Source organism: Microtus ochrogaster, linkage group LG2 (genome assembly GCF_000317375.1).
Source record: "Microtus ochrogaster isolate Prairie Vole_2 linkage group LG2, MicOch1.0, whole genome shotgun sequence".
NCBI lineage: Eukaryota > Metazoa > Chordata > Mammalia > Rodentia > Cricetidae > Microtus > Microtus ochrogaster.
Genome location: NC_022028.1, coordinates 45,967,633 through 45,983,299, shown reverse-complemented (window position 1 = coordinate 45,983,299; position 15,667 = coordinate 45,967,633). Strand labels below are relative to the sequence as shown.

The 15,667-nt window shown below is 49.6% G+C and overlaps 1 protein-coding gene across 1 annotated transcript; it reads left to right on the top strand.

Moving 5' to 3' along the window:
• The first annotated feature begins 7,450 nt into the window (after positions 1-7,450).
• Positions 7,451-14,329, top strand: LOC101984315 (glutathione S-transferase theta-4). The gene is made up of 5 exons (XM_005360202.3): positions 7,451-7,599; positions 8,845-8,932; positions 11,181-11,331; positions 12,421-12,597; positions 14,039-14,329. Exons 1-5 carry the CDS (start codon positions 7,488-7,490, stop codon positions 14,231-14,233), a joined length of 723 nt encoding a protein of 240 aa, XP_005360259.1. The 5' UTR covers positions 7,451-7,487; the 3' UTR covers positions 14,234-14,329.
• Positions 14,330-15,667: the final 1,338 nt, after the last annotated feature.

Here is a 15,667-nt window from a genome sequence, read left to right as displayed (position 1 = left end):
GGGAAGCATGGTGGCGTGTGGGCAGACATGGTGCTAGGGAAGGAGCTGAGAGTTCTCTATCCACATCCAGAATGGCAGGCAGCAGGAAGAAAATGCCACACTGGGCATGGCTTGAGCATCTGAGACCTCAAAGCCCACCCCCAGTGACACACTTCCCCCAACAAGGCCAGCCCTCCTCCAATAAGACCAGACCTACTAGTAGTACACTCCCTATGGGCCTTTGGGGCCCATTCTTATTCAAACCACACATAGCTGAGTACTGTCCCTCCCTCTTGCAACAACAGTTAAGCCCAGCTGCCTGATATGCTAACACAAAAGAACCCTGACTTTTATCTAGTGCCTTCCTTCCGTGTGACTCTTGACATGTAGACCAGACCATTGATTTTTGTCTCCAAGACTCACTGTTGAATGGAGGGGTGACATCAACAAGTCAGTGAGAAAACACCTCTCCGTTTCCCTGCGCTTAGCCTAGTTGCTCCATTTTGCTTTCCCGTTGAGCTATCTGTCCATGCTCCATTCGTTCACAGGACTGTGACAAACCAAGTCTCTACTGGGCCACCAGCATGGGATGGGGCTGCTGTGTCCAAAGGCAATATGGGCCAGGGGTTTCTGGCATTTCTGGCATATCTGAACATGCCAGATCAGGGCCTAGATTCCCACTGCCAGGCAGTGGTAAGACCCCTTGCTCTCTTGGTCCTGCCTGCTTTCGCAAGGCAGATTCTGTTTGCCTGGGCTCTGGGCCATCTCTGGTTCCTAGCCCAGGCATGCTTCTCCACTGTGGATCAGCCAGGCGATTGTGTACAGAGCAGAGCTTATTCTCGAAGAGAACCAAGGACCTGGCAAAGATTCAACCCTTCACCTGTGTCCTGGTTCCTCATTCCAGGGGCAGAAGCCACAGTGACTTTCTGAGGGTTTTTATTGCTGTGATGGAACACAATGACCAAAAGGCAAGTTGTGGGGGAAAGGGTTTATTTAGCTCATACTTCCACAGCACAGTTCATTGATGTGGGAGTGTCATATATCAATCTGTTGATTTCATTGGTTAAGCAATAAAGAAACTGCTTGGCCCTGATAGGTTAAAACATAGATGGGAGGAGTAAACAGAACAGAATGCTGGGAGGAAGAGGAAGTGAGCTCAGAGACACCATGCTCCCCTCTCCCGGGCAGACGCGATAGCTCTGCTCTCTGAAGCAGACACGATGGAACAAGCCACCAGGTCAGACATGCTGAATCCTTCTCGGTAAGACCGGTGCTACACAAGTTTATTAGAGATGGGTTGATTGGGATATCAGAATTAGCCAGTAAGGGCTAGAGCTAATGGGCCAAGCAGTGTTTAAATGAATACAATTTGTGTGTTGTTATTTCGGGGCATAAGCTAGCCAGGTGGCCGGGATGCTGGGGACGCAGCCCCACCACTCCTATTACTACAGTTCATCATCAAAGGAAGTCAGGAACTCAAGAAAGGAACCTGGAGGCAGGAGCTGATGCAGACGCCATGGAGGGGCTGCTTACTACTTGCCCAGCCTGCTTTCTTATAGAACCCAGGACCACCAGGCCAGGGATGGCCCCACCCACCATGGGCTGGGCTCTCCCCCATCAATCACTGCTTAAGAAAACGCCCTACAGGCTTGCCTACATCCTGATCTTATGGAGGCATTTTCTTAACTGAGGCTCTGTCCCCTCTGATGACTCTAGCTTGTGTCAAGTTGACATAAAACTAGCCAGGACAGTGACCTTGCTTGTCACTGTCAGTGACAAAAGGCGTAAGTGGGGTGTTCACTCACCCAGCCAAGGCATGTTCCTGAAACCATGGATGATGTCATCCCCACATCATCATGTGAATGTATGTGTTGGGGGGCATGTCCATCTCCCAAAGTCCTACCCTCTAGTAGGCTTTGGATCCCGTGAAAAGCATGGGGAAGGCATTACAGCCCCTTTTCACAGTGAAAGACCCATATAAATCCAGACCCCTCTAGCAGAAAAAAATAGAGCAAAAAATCTAAGCAGGGAGAGAAGAAACAAAAATCTAGATTAGCCGGTTCAGTGACTCTGCTTCAGGAACTAGTTGAAGATAAAGTTAGATTATAATCTTGAGAAACAGGGAGTTATCCCCTTGTGATTATCACTGGTCTTTTCGTAATTTTTCAGTGATCACTGGTATTTCCGCAATTTTCCAATGACGTCCTTCCTACCCCCTTTGGATTATTGGGTTATAGTTTCTTCCCTTAAATACCCCTTCTCCCAGCTACTTGGGGTCGAATTCTACCCCTTAGTGGGAAATGAGTTTTGGCCCCAGTGCTCTGGTTTCTGTCAATAAACCTCGTGTGATTGCAGCAAGGACGGTCTCTCGTGAGTTCCTGGGGGGGGCGGGTCATGTTATCCTGAGACTTGAGTAAGAGTCTCCCCACACTAGGGGTCTTTCAACAGGCCAAAAAGGTGTGGACCGGAGGATGAGTCTCCCTTCCTCAGGTTTCAGAATGGGGCCCTGCTCATTTCCTGGGAATTGACTAGGAGCGCAGGAAAGCCTAGATGACTCTGGCTTGTGGCCAAACCCACATGCTACTCGATCAACACGTTCCAGTTTGGGTGCCAAGCCCTGGCTCCCTTTGCACCCACTTTCTGAGACTTTGCCCACAGCCCAGCCCTTCACAATGCAACAGAAGTGTCTCAGTCAAAATAGACGCACAGAGTGTGACCGTGAGCACACGGAAAGACTACTGCACAGAGGGGCTAGGTGACCACTTTTCAACGTCAGAGATTCCCAACTGCTAGTCCTCCACAGGGCAGGGCTGCTTCCCTTGTCTGGAATGGGGCTGCTAGCTGGAAGGAGTGAGGCCCCCATAGAGGGCAGACCAGGGCTGCTGCAGATGGAGAGGGTGGAAAAGAGGGGAACATGTCCCAGCAGTGTGTGGAGGGGGAGCTGTAACGATGCTGCGCAGACAGGATACAGCTTTGGTGTCCCTCTCCTAAAGGCAAAGCTTTGGAGAAGCTGGTTAAATGTTAGGGTGTGAGCCAAAGATTGGCTCAGAAAGATTCCCAACTCCCTTCCTGTTTGTCGGTAAATATCTCGTTTTCCAAAATATTCCCCCTAGGTTTATTTATTTATTAAGTATAATCTGTTCTGCCTACAGGCCAGAAGAAGACACCAGATCTCATTACAGATGGCTGTGAACCACCATGTGGTTGCTGGGAATTGAACTCAGGACCTCTGGAAGAGCAGGCAGGGCTCATAACCTCTGAGTCATCAGTCATCATCTGAGCCCTTGGTGGTTAATCTTGATCGTCAACTTGGCTGAATTTAGAATCATGTGGAAGACACAGTTCTGGGTGAGTCTGGGAAGGGATTTTCTAAATACGGGTGATTTCATGCCATTGGTTAGAGTCCAGGACAGCGTGTAAAGAAGCATGTACAAATGTGAGGGCTGACCTCTGCTCCCTGGCTGTGGATGGGATGAGACCAGCAGCTCATACTCCCTCTGCCTTACCTCTATGCCTTCTCCATTTTGATGCCCTTTGCGCTCCACCTGTGAGCCAGAATTAACCTCTCCTTCTTTTAAATTAATTCATTTATTTATTATGCACAGTGTCCTGCCTGCACGTATCCCTACAGGCCAGAAGAGGTCACAAGATCTCACTACAGATGTTTGTGAGCCACCATGTGGTTGCTGGGAATTGAACTCAGGATCTCTGTAAGAACAGCCAGCGCTCTTAACTGCTGAGCCATCTCTCCAGACCCAACCTCTCTTTCTTTAATATGCTGTTATAAATATGTTTTTCCAGCAACAGAAAACAAAACAGAACAAACCCAACTATGGCGGGTGGCAGCACATACGTGTAGTACCAGCACTTGGTGAGATAGAGAGGCAGAGGCAGGTGAATCTCTATGAATCTGAGGTCAGTTTGGTCTACATAGCAAGTTTCAGGTCAGTCAGTACCACAGAATGAGACCCTGTCTCAAAAGCAAACAAAACAAAAAAAAAAAAATAGCTACTCTAGCTGTCTTCTATACCTCCTCAACTTTGCCCTGCAGACTGGGGCAGGAGCCAGGGCTGCAGTAATGGAAGGTACCAATCGGTATATATAGCTTCTCCCTCCCATTGCCCCGGACAGACATCATCAATCCATCACTGCATTCAATATCATCATCATGTTGCCTGCCAATAGCACCCACTTGTACAAAGTAAGTCATCTCAATTCTGTCTTGCAGACTGGGACAGGAGCCAGGACTGCCAGTAATGGAAGGTACCAATTGGTATATATAGCTTCTCCCTCCCATTGCCCTGGACAGACATCATCAATCCATCACAGTACTCTTTCCTCCAGGAATCTTCAGAAGCCTTGTAAACATTGAGCCCCAGTGGGCATCACTAACTGTTGGCATCAAGGAAGACAGGTAGAGTAGGTCAAGGAGGCTTGTGAGGATCCAGGATGAGACATTTATTCTCCTGGCCAAGTGTGGCCTGCCCCTCCCACTGAGGAAGTCGGGTGATGCTCCAGTAGCTACTGAGAGGGCTGACTCAGGCCCACAGCAACTAGGCTAATGGTCTGACTCGTTAATCTAATTAATCTTAAGAAAAACCAGGAGTCAGATATCGGGTTAAAAACCTGGACGATCAGAGGACCGGGAGCAGCCAATTGTATCCTACTGGTTTTGTTGCTCAGTCAAAAAAACTGAGATCCTGTCTACACTCCACCTCATCACTTCCCATCTCCACCTCCCAAGTGCTGGGATTAAAGGCATGTACCACCACTGCCCTATGGTTAATCAGTGCCTGGCTCTGCCTTCTGACCTCCAGGCAAGCTTTATTTGTCAGAACACAAACAAAATATCACACAACAGTGGCCTAGTAGCCAGGACCTTCCTGGCTACTGAGCAGGTCTCCCTGGTAGGTGTGATGATGTTCCTGGAATCAAAGTAAGAAAGGCCTTCATGCCTGCCTGCTAGCAGACGTGGGCTGTCACCTCTCCAAAGCTTGACCTCAGCTGGCTGTTAGGCCCACAGAAGGTGATTCTGGGAGCTGCACAAGTTAATATTCTAGCCCCAGGGGACCCATAAGGTGTGGCACGACCCTCTGCTGGCACAGAAGCTGTTGCAGTGGCTTCTGGAGGTGTTCACTAAGGGGAAGAAGCTTGCTTTCTTCCCTGCATGATACTGTCTGTTACAAACATGCCCTGAGCCCTCGCTGAGCCTCAGCCTCACACTGTCCTGTGGAAATGAGGCCTAGAAAGACAGGGCATCTTCCAAGATCATTGTTATTGTCAACGTGACAAGGTCTAAGTCACCTCGGAGGCACGTCTCTGGCCACGCCTGTGAGGGCGTGTCTTGACTGGGTTCACTAGAGTGGGAAGTGATAGGATTCTGCTTGAGAGGGACCTTGGCGTGTGGGTGAGGGACAGACAGAGCTTAAGTGGGTGTTTTATTGCTATAAAGGGAGTGGGGAGGGAAGAGAGACAGACTGAGAGAAAGAGAGAGAGGCAGAGAGCAGCTTCCCTCTTCAGAAAAACAGCGGGAAGAGCAAGAATGGGTGCAGTTTGTCTCTTAAAGGGAACTTTTGCACCTCTGAACAGGCTACTTGGTGAAGTAGCAGCCATAGGACCCTGGGTGCCTGAGTGCATTCCGCCAGGGGATACAGGTGTGTGTGCAGGGGGGGGGGGGGGGGGGCATCATTCTTTGGGATTGGTTCCCAGATTGCAAGAAAAGAAATGCGAGCAGCAGCGTTCACCACCCTCTTGTTCCTGACCCCAGATTTGATATGACCTGCTGCCTCAAGACCCTTCCCCCTATGGCTTTCCACCGTGATAGAGCATGAGACTGAATAAATCTTTCCTTCCGTATCTTGTCTGGCCAAGTATTTTACTGCAGCAAAGAGGAAATTAACTAATAAAGCCGTAAAGCCCAAAGCTACACTGTGGCTTCAGCATGCGTTTCTAGTGACCTTCTTCCACAGCTGCGCGGTGTACAGTAGGAGCGGTGTTGCTTTAATCAAGGCTAGAGAGTTTCTGGGTTCCTGCATGGTACAGTCTGGTGAACCCACACCCTGAGCACCCTCAAAACTGCCCCTTTGCTCCCTGAACTCCCGCAATGTGTTAGCTTCCCATCACTGTAACAAAATACCCTAGAGAGTTAACTTACAACGAAGAAAAGGGAGCTGAAGAGATGGCTCAGCACATAAGGCCGCGTTCTTCCCTGGCAGGGGAGCAGGGTTCAGTTCCCAGCACCCGTGTTGGGCAGCTCACACCACCTGTAACTCTGGCTCCAAGGGCTCTTTTGTCCTCTGCTGGCTTCTTTGGGCATCTTCACTCGTACATGTATAATATATGTATAAATATACTCTCCCTCCCACATATACATAATTTCAAAATAAACATAAATGTTCAAAGAAAAGAAGCTTTGTATTTTATGTGCATGGCTCTTTACCTCCACGTATGTCTGTGCCCCGTGGAGGCCATGAAAGGGCATTAGGTATTCTGGAACAGGTCTTTGTAAGCCTATCTGTGGGTGCTGGCGATGGAACCCAGGTCCCCTGGAAGAGCAGTTAGCGCTTTTAACCACCAGGCCATCTCTGCGGCCCCTAAAATTTTTTAAAGGAAAGAGAGGTTATTTGGTCTCAAGATTTTAAAGAGTTAGAGTCATGCCTGGGAGGACCTATTGCTTTCGGGTCTCTGGGGGTGGGGGGTTAGACACGGTGAGGAAGTGCATATGGCAGAGAGAACTGTGACCTATGACCAGGAAGAAAAAGAAGAAAGATGAGACTTCCATTCTACAGTCCCCCTCAAGAAAAGGTCCTCCAATGAGCCAACACCTTCTATCCCTTCAAGAACTTGTTCTCAGTGTGTCAATGCCTTCTGCCAGGACTCACCTTTCTTTATCACCATTAGTCCTAGGGGTAGAGCCTAGGCTTTCTATATGCACGCTACCACTGGGCTATAGTACCAGCTCTACAGGCCCCACCTTTTAAAGCTCCCACTACCACCTTTAACGCATGGCCTTCTGAGATCATTCAAAATCCAAGATGAAGCATCTACCTTTTTCCAGTTCTTTCCCAACCGCATTTCAGAGTAGATTTACCCACGGACAGCCCAGTCTTTACGTCAGGCCATGCAAACTCAGTCCTTGTCTTTTTCTTAGCCTGGACCTGTAAGTTCCCTTTCACCCTGTTCTTCAGAGAAGGCCTGGCCTGGGGATGCTCTCAGATGTGAGCCTTTCTCAGACAGATGTCTGTGGGGCTGAGCCACAGAGCACAGGTTCAATAGGACCCTGTCCCAGCCCTCTGGGAAGTCCCCTCGACACCCCTGAGTCTCAGAATCTTTGCTATTGTAAGAATTCCAGGTCCCCTGGCCTCATGAGAACATCAAGGGATGTAAGTTCCAGAATGCAGGGCTCTCAGCTCAGGTGGGAGAGGGCCTAGACCTGGGTGCTCAGGCTAGACACAGGCCCAGGTCTGTGCTCCACCCACTGCAGCTGTGGGCTTGGCAAACATCCCAACATGGGCCTGGAGCTGTATATGGACTTGCTGTCAGCACCTTGCCGCGCTGTCTACATCTTTGCCAAGAAGAATGGCATCCCCTTTGACTTCCAATTTGTGGATCTCCTAAAAGGTCAGTCCTCAGTGCTGCCAGGAAGCCTGGTCCTGAGGTGCTCCCAGGGTGCCTGGTGAGAGTGCTTATGAGGGTCAAAAGTCAGCAAGGGAAACAGGTGAAAGAGATATCAAGGTACTCAGGCCTTGTCCCTATCTAGCCTAACCTTTGCCGGCCACCATGAACAGCAATCTCCCTGTTGGGGTGAATAGGATCTTTGGGGGTCAGGAAGGAGGGCTGCTAGGCCAGCCTCAGACTCTGAGCCGGAGCTTTGACCATCACCTCTAGAGGTCTCACATCTTGTTATGTGTAGCACCCACCAACCAGGCTGACGCAGGACACACCCATTACCATGGGACAGAGCATATGACACTCAGTCTGTGCCCACTCTTCCTCAGTCTGTACCCACCTTCCTCCAGTCTGTGCCCACCCTCCTCCAGTCTGTGCCCATCCTCTCTCAGTGTTCAAATCTGCTCTGGGATTAGGACTGTGGGTCACTGATAAAGCACTTGCTTAGCATGCCACAAACAAGACCCTTGGTTTGATACTCAGGTTATGCATGCTCCCATATGCGCGCGCACACACACACACACACACACAAACACTCATATGCACAAATAAAAAAAGAAGGAAAAGAAGGAGATAAATGACAGGAACATGAAAAACAAATGCACTCAAGGTTGCACAGACCCTCATCCCCCGTGGGCATGGGTGGATCAAGATCCAAGACACCGAGGAGAGAGAGCAGTAGACTGTGCAGTAGATGTGGGAGCTGCAGAAATGGACGAGGTGTGGTGGAGTCCCAATGGGTTTCCTCTTGCAAACAGGAGGGTCAGGAGGGGTTAGTAGTCCCGCTTGCTGTGGGGTTCTCTGTAGATATCAAGGGACCTTGGGTGCAATGGCAGGGTTCTGCAAGCTTCACGGTTCAGTGGCCCAATCCCTTCAAAGGGGAAACAAGAGTGAGCGGCGATGAGACCAAAGGCCGCACTTAGGTCCCTAGGGCTGAGGTTGTAATTTTAGGCCTTGGGTGAAGACTGAACTTCTAGCTCCTGGGAGCCAAAGGGATGGTTTGATCCCTGGCAAAGGGGGTCACAAGGGGAGGGGGGATCTTTCCTAACCCTGGCCTTGGCAATATCTCTGCTTTCCCCATGATCTGGGGCAAGCTATGGGTTTCTTGAGGCCTCAGATTCCCCCTTTTGTCTCTAGAAGCCCAAGTTCTCTTTCCCTTGGGGTCCCCAAAGCCCCAGACCCTCCCTGCCCCCTCAGGTCACCACCATAGCAAGGAATACATCGAAATCAACCCCCTGAGGAAGGTCCCCAGCCTCAGAGATGGAAAGTTCGTCTTATGTGAAAGGTAAGATCCGTCTCTGCTCCTCCTGGGAGATTCAGTGGGAACAGATCTGCCTGCCAGCATTTATTAATGTGTTAATTTATTTTCTGAGATGAGGAAAGATTGATGTACATTTGACTGGCCTAGAACTCACTATGTAGACAAGGCTGGCCTTAATCTCAAAGAGATTCATCTGTCTCTATATCCCAAATCCTGGGATTTTCAGCAAACCTCACACATCCATCTCCTGGCTTCTGGGGCTATCCCCTTTGCCACACCGACACCTCCCTCTGTTTGTCCCCCTCCCACACATTCCACCACTTTACCCATGAGTGCTTAGAAATATCCCACTAAGAAACAAAGACTCTAACACATACATCACCCAATACCATTATGACAATGGGTAAAATTACCAAGCCTTTCCAGATTCTTTTTTTTTTTTTTTTTTTTATTTTTCGAGACAGGGTTTCTCCGTAGCTTTTGTTTCCTGTCCTGGAACTAGCTCTTGTAGACCAGGCTGGCCTCGAACTCACAGAGATCCGCCTGCCTCTGCCTCCCGAGTGCTGGGATTAAAGGCGTGCGCCACCACCGCCCGGCTGCCTTCCCAGATTCTATCCTTAGCCAGCTCATATTCAAGTCCCACATTTACATACGTGAGTATTTTTCCTATATGTGTGTATGTGCACTGAGTGCACGTCTGGTGCCCGGGAGGCCAGAAGAGTTCATCAAATCTCCTGGAACCAGAGTTACGGATGGCTGCGAGCCACCATGTGGGGGCTAGGAACCAGACCAGGGTCCTCCACAGGAGCCTCCACAGCGGTCCCTCTCAAGTCCTGCTGAGTCGGTTTGGGGTTACTGTGGCTGAATTGGGCAGCGTGGGAGATTCTAAAGAGCAGAAGGTTGACTTCCACTCGTGGTTCTAAAGGCTGTAAAGCCCAGGAGAGTGGAACTGGTACCTGGCTTAGCGTCGGCCTTCCCTTTGGGTCCTAGTAACAGAGAGATTACTACGTGGTGAGCAAACAAGTGAGCTGGGGAGAAAGAGCATCTGTGTGTGTGCTTACAGAACTTAACCACCTGTGTCAACCTGGTCACCTATCAATCATTTTAACCATGCATGAATCAATCTACCCTTGCAATCCCATCACCCTGAGTTGTCCCACCTCCTAAAATTCCCCTGGTGGGAATGCAATGTCGTTCTGAGCTCTAGTGGGACTTGGAAACCATCTCAACTCTGGTTGTTTGATTTCAGTTTGTTTGTTTCTGATTGGCCTCTTTGTGTGCTCTTCTGTCCTGTGGCATTTCCTCCATACACTAACTGTCCGTTAGCAAGCCTGGGCCATCCCTTCCTGCAAAGCTCTGGTCTAACCTCTGCCCTGTATCCTTTGGTCCTCACCACCCCATCCCACACCCATCCCCACGAGACCAATCCCTCTTAATGGGTTATTGCGTGAACCACCATCTTGGCTTGCCTGAGACTAATCATCCTACCTCCTCTAACTAGAGGGCTATATCCTCTCATCCTCAGAATCTTAAAGATAAAGTCTTGGGACTGGAGGGAAGGCTCCACAGCTAAGATCCCTAACCATTCTCTAGAGGACCCAGGCTCCCAGCTCTCACGGAGTGTTTCATAGTCTGTAACTCTAGTTTTGGGGGAATCAAACGTCTTCCAGCCTGTGAGGGCACCAGACACACAAGAGGTTCACAGACATACACACAGGCAAAACACTCATACACAAAAACCAAATTAGGTAAAAAAGAATTAAGTGTCTCTGACAGTCCGCTTCCCACCACGGCAATCATCTCACCAGCCACGTGTTTCGTTCAGCAGTTCCCAGATGTCCCCATTCCCTCTGGAATCTCGACATTCTTTGCCCCCTCTCTTTCTCTCCGAGACAGGGTTTCTCTGTGTAGTCCTGAAACCTACTCTGTAGACCAGGCTGAACTCGAAGTTACAGAGATCTGCTTGCCTCTGCCTCCCAAGCACTGGGATTAAAGATGTACACCACCACTTCCTGGTGATTTTGGGGGGGGGGCATTACCCTTTCTTATGCCATTCATCAACTCCTGAGCGCCCTTCAGCGACCCGTGTCTTGCTGACTATTGGTCTGACATAACAGCTTGGGGTAGACTTCCCAGAGGAACCTTTTGGGTTCCTCCTCCTCCTCCTGCCGGAATTTAGCACCTAGGGCCTGCCTGTGGTTGAAGGCCATGTTGGGGTGGTGTCGGGGCTTTCAGAAGGTACAAGCAGTGCCCCGACTCGCCCTTTCTGTAGTGTGGCCATCCTCTTCTACCTATGCCGCAAATACAGCGCACCTTCCCACTGGTACCCGCCAGACCTACACATGCGTGCCCGTGTGGACGAGTTCATGGCCTGGCAGTATACAGCCATTCAGCTGCCCATGAGCAAGATACTGTGGGTCAAGGTGAGTGGCCCGGCCTGGGACTCGGGAACAGGGAAACAAAGCAATCAGACAGCCTGAAGTCCAGGCCTGGTTCTGCTGACTGAGCCTCTTTTTCCAGGATCCCATGTCTGCCTACCTCTCAGAGATTGTGGGATGAACTAAGCGGGACAAAACTTGGCAAAGGCAAAGGGCAACTAGAAAGGGTCAAGACAGGACTCATGAAACTTGGTTCTAAGTTAGAGAATGCCAGTAAACTTAAAAGGTGACAACCAACACACATATTCTGACTTCTAGTTTCTGCTTGTGTTTTTAGCTCATTTTCCATTGCTATGATAAAATGCTCCAGGCCGGGTAGCTTGTGAAGAAAAGAGGTTTATTTTTTATTTTTTATTTTTTTTTAGATTTATTTATTTATTATGTGTACAACATTCTGCCTGCATGTATGCCTACAGGCCAGAAGAGGGCACCAGATCTCATTATACATAGCTGTGAGCCACCGTGTGGTTGCTGGGAACTAAACTCAGGACCTCTGGAAGAGCAGTCAGTGCTCTTAACCGCTGAGCCATCTCTCCAGCCTGAAAAGAGGTTTAGTCGGCACACAGTTTTGGAAGCAGGAAGTCTAAACAGCACGGCACCAGCTCTGAAGAGGGCCCCGGAGCAGATGCTATCACAGTGGAATCAGGTGCTAGCCAGGATCACCTGCTAAGACAGGGAATCAGAGCCAGCGCAGGGCTTGCCTTTCCGCAACTGCTTGCTCTCTTGAGTACTGGCTGTATCCACCTCAATCCCTTCTGAAGTTAGTACCCATAGTTAGACTCCAGGTTTTAAAGATTTCGGCCCCTATCATGTCACCAAGAGGACTGGATTCCCAAACTCATCAACCTTTGGTGAGTGAGACTCACTCAAAGCATGGGACTCTCTGCTCTCCAGGCCTCCAAATCCATCTGAACACATGGCCCTTGGTAACTGCCCCTTGAGAACGGCCAAAAAGGTGAAATTTACATCCTTGGAAGTGTCCAAGCTCTACCTAACAGACAGGGATACCAAAGCCCGGCAGGGGGAATGGGCTGGAATATTGCCTCTCCTTCGTCCACTTCCCTCCCTGCCCAGTTGCTAATCCCGATGATCACGGGTGAGGAGGTTCCTGCTGAGAAGGTGGACCAGGCAGTCGATGAGGTGAAGAGAAACGTACAGCAGTTTGAGGAGAAGTTTCTGCAGGACAAGATGTTTATCACTGGAGACCACATTTCCCTGGCTGACTTGGTGGCCCTGGTGGAGATGATGCAGGTATGGGAAGAGGGACGGTGTTTCTGTGACCAGGGACTGGAGTCTGGGGAACAGACCAAGAGAGGCAGATGTGGGAGTCAGGTCGGGGTGCCTGGACCCACCTGGAAGTGACAGGAAAGAATCAGAGGTTCTGAATCTAGGAACATCTTGATCGTGGAAATTGACAAAATTCCATGGCATGGAGAGAAGCCAGAGGGAGAGCCAGGGATGCAAAGAAAACCATGGTATACCAGCTAAGTTCCCAGATATCCGCTCTTCCTGCTGGACTTGCCAGGAAGTATATGGAGATTCCCGGTGTCTCTTTCCCGGTTGCCTCTTTTCCAGAGCTCCAGAGGCAGAAGCATTAAGATAGCACTCCCAGTTCTGGGTCTGAGCAGTGGAGAGCACTGTGCATTGGAGGAAAACTTGTAGGAGCGCAGGGTTTTCATGTGTTTTACATGTATGCTCAGTCCACGCGAGCTAGCTGGTATATGCAGGCTAGTCAGTTTAGACACTTCCATTGTCCTTTTCTTCCTCCCTTACTTCCTTTCTTAAGCTAGCCTTAGCTCTCAGTGTCTCAGGCTAGCCTCAAACTGGCTATTTAGTTGTAAAGACCTTGAACTTTTGATACTCCTGCTACTACCTCTCCAGTGTGGGGATTACAGGTATATAACAAACACAATGTCCCGTTTGTAGTGTGCTGGATACTGAGCCCAGTGCTTTGTGCATGCTATGTAAGTCCTCTGTCTGCTGAGTCACATGCCCAGCCCATGGCCAGGGTCTTGAGAGGACTTTATAGTTTCCAGCCAGGACTCAAAGTAGCAACTTTAGTCATAGGCCAATGTGTGATGTGGAACAGCTCAAGGAAAACCATTCTGGCCTGCACCAAGCAGGCTGGCCTCAAACTCACAGAGATTGCCCGCCTTCCAAGTGTAAGGATTAAGGGCATGTGACAAAACAACCCTGGGGCGCATATTTCTTAATGAAGCAGCTAACCAGTAAGCAGGTTGCATGCTGAGCCTCTTCTTACTGCTCTTGTTCTGATCACAGAAGGAGATCCAACACTGGGGAAGGAAGCAATTAAGTTCCATTCCTTCCTGAAATGAGAAGTGGGAGTCACCTGGGTCAGGAGTCACCATCTTTGACCAGGACCCTCAGTGCCTGTTTCACAGAGATGGTATAGTTTAGACACTTGCCAAGAAAGACTCATCCCCCCCCCCTTTTTTAAAAAAAAGATTTATTTATTAAGCATACAATGTACTGCTGGCAAGGAGGTTGTGAGCCACCACCATGTGGTTGCTGGGAATTAAACTCGGGGCCTCTCTTACCCTCTGAGCCATCTCTCCAGCCCCAAACTCATCCCTTTTTTGCAGAGGCACATACAGACAACCCTTGAGGCTACAGAAGACCCGAGTGCAGCTGGTGCTGATGCTGATCACATCTTCCTTTTGTTTACCCATAGCCCATGGGGGGTGACCACAACGTCTTCATCAGCTCCAAACTTGCCGAATGGCGGATGCGGGTGGAGTTAGCCATTGGCTCTGCCCTCTTCTGGGAGGCTCATGACCGACTGGTGAAGTTACCCAGCTGGGACTGCTCGACGCTGGACCCCATGGTCAAGACCAGGATTGGTGAATTTCTGAAGAAGTATAAGTGACCTCAGAGGCTGTTCATTCTGCAGGGTCTGGCTGTCTCTGCCTTCTGAGCCTCTTCCTTTACCTAATTAAAAAAAAAAAAAAACACCTGGAACAGTCACCAATGCTGTTATGAGGACAGTAGGTGTGAGCAAAGACAATGGTATGGGAGGAGGTGATCATCACAAGTCTTCTCGGTTTCTAAAAAGAATATAAGAGGCTGGGGAGATGACTCAGAGGGTAACGTGCTTCTGCCTATCTTAGTTAGGGTGTCTGTTGCTGTGAAGAGACACCATGACCATAGCAACTCTTATAAATGAAAACATTTAACTGGGGTGGTGGTTTACATTGTCAGAGGTTCAATCCATTATCATCATGGTGGGACCTAGTGGTATGCAGGCAGACATGGTGTTGGCTACATCTCCATCAAAAGGCAACAGGAAGTGTACTGTGACACCGGGTGGTATCTTGAGCACAGGAAATTCCAAAGCCCACCCCCACAGTGACACACTTCCTCCAACAAGGCCACACCCACTCCAACAAAATCACATCTCCTGATAGTGCCACTCCCTGTGAGCTCAAGGGAACCAATTACATTCAAACTACTACACTGTCTTAGCTCACATTTCTACTACCCACACTAAAACCAGGTACAAGTACCAGCCCCAGAGCTCACTAAGTAGCCAGTTCAGCAGAAATGGCAAGCCCCAGGTTCAACAGCAAAAATGTTAGCTCAAAAACAAGGGGGAAAGCGAAAGACTAAGCCATCCAACATCAGCATATGGTCTCTGTAGGAGCACCTACCTGTTTGGTTAAAAGCGTCACCTCAGCTCCCTAACACCCCTTTATACAAAGAGTCTGAAATGCTTAGTTGGGGGCTTCACTCCTGCCCCCCTGGCATCCATTTTGAGCCAGCTCCCCTGGGAATTGCCTCAGTCCAAACTCCACCTCCAAGAAAGCCTGCCAAACAGTGACCCCTCCACAGGGAGGGTCAAGACCACTCCCACAGGCTATTTAAACTGCCCCCCAGAGAATTAACACGTGGCCTCCCCTTTTCCCTCTCCAGTGGTCTGATTCTCCTCTTGCCACCCAGGAGCGCTGGCATCCATTAAACCTGGGCATCTTCTAATTTGGTCTAGTTTGGTCTGATTGGGATCATTTGCATCAGCGGACCCCCTCCCCACCTCTGGTCCTCAAGAAGCCTGCCAGTGGGATGAAAATGTGCGTTGGATTCCAGATCTCACCTTTCCATGTGCCCACAGGCATAGAGCTTAACCTGGGCCTCAGATATCCCATAAGTAAAGAAATACAGTACCCAAGGGGCTCAGTCTTGTTTTGCCACCACGAGATTGTTATTCCAATAAGGAATTTGGTCTTGCTAGGATGGTGGCTTGTAGGCAGAGTTCTCCCATCCTGGGAGCCACTTCCAAATTACTACACAGAGACTTATAGTAATT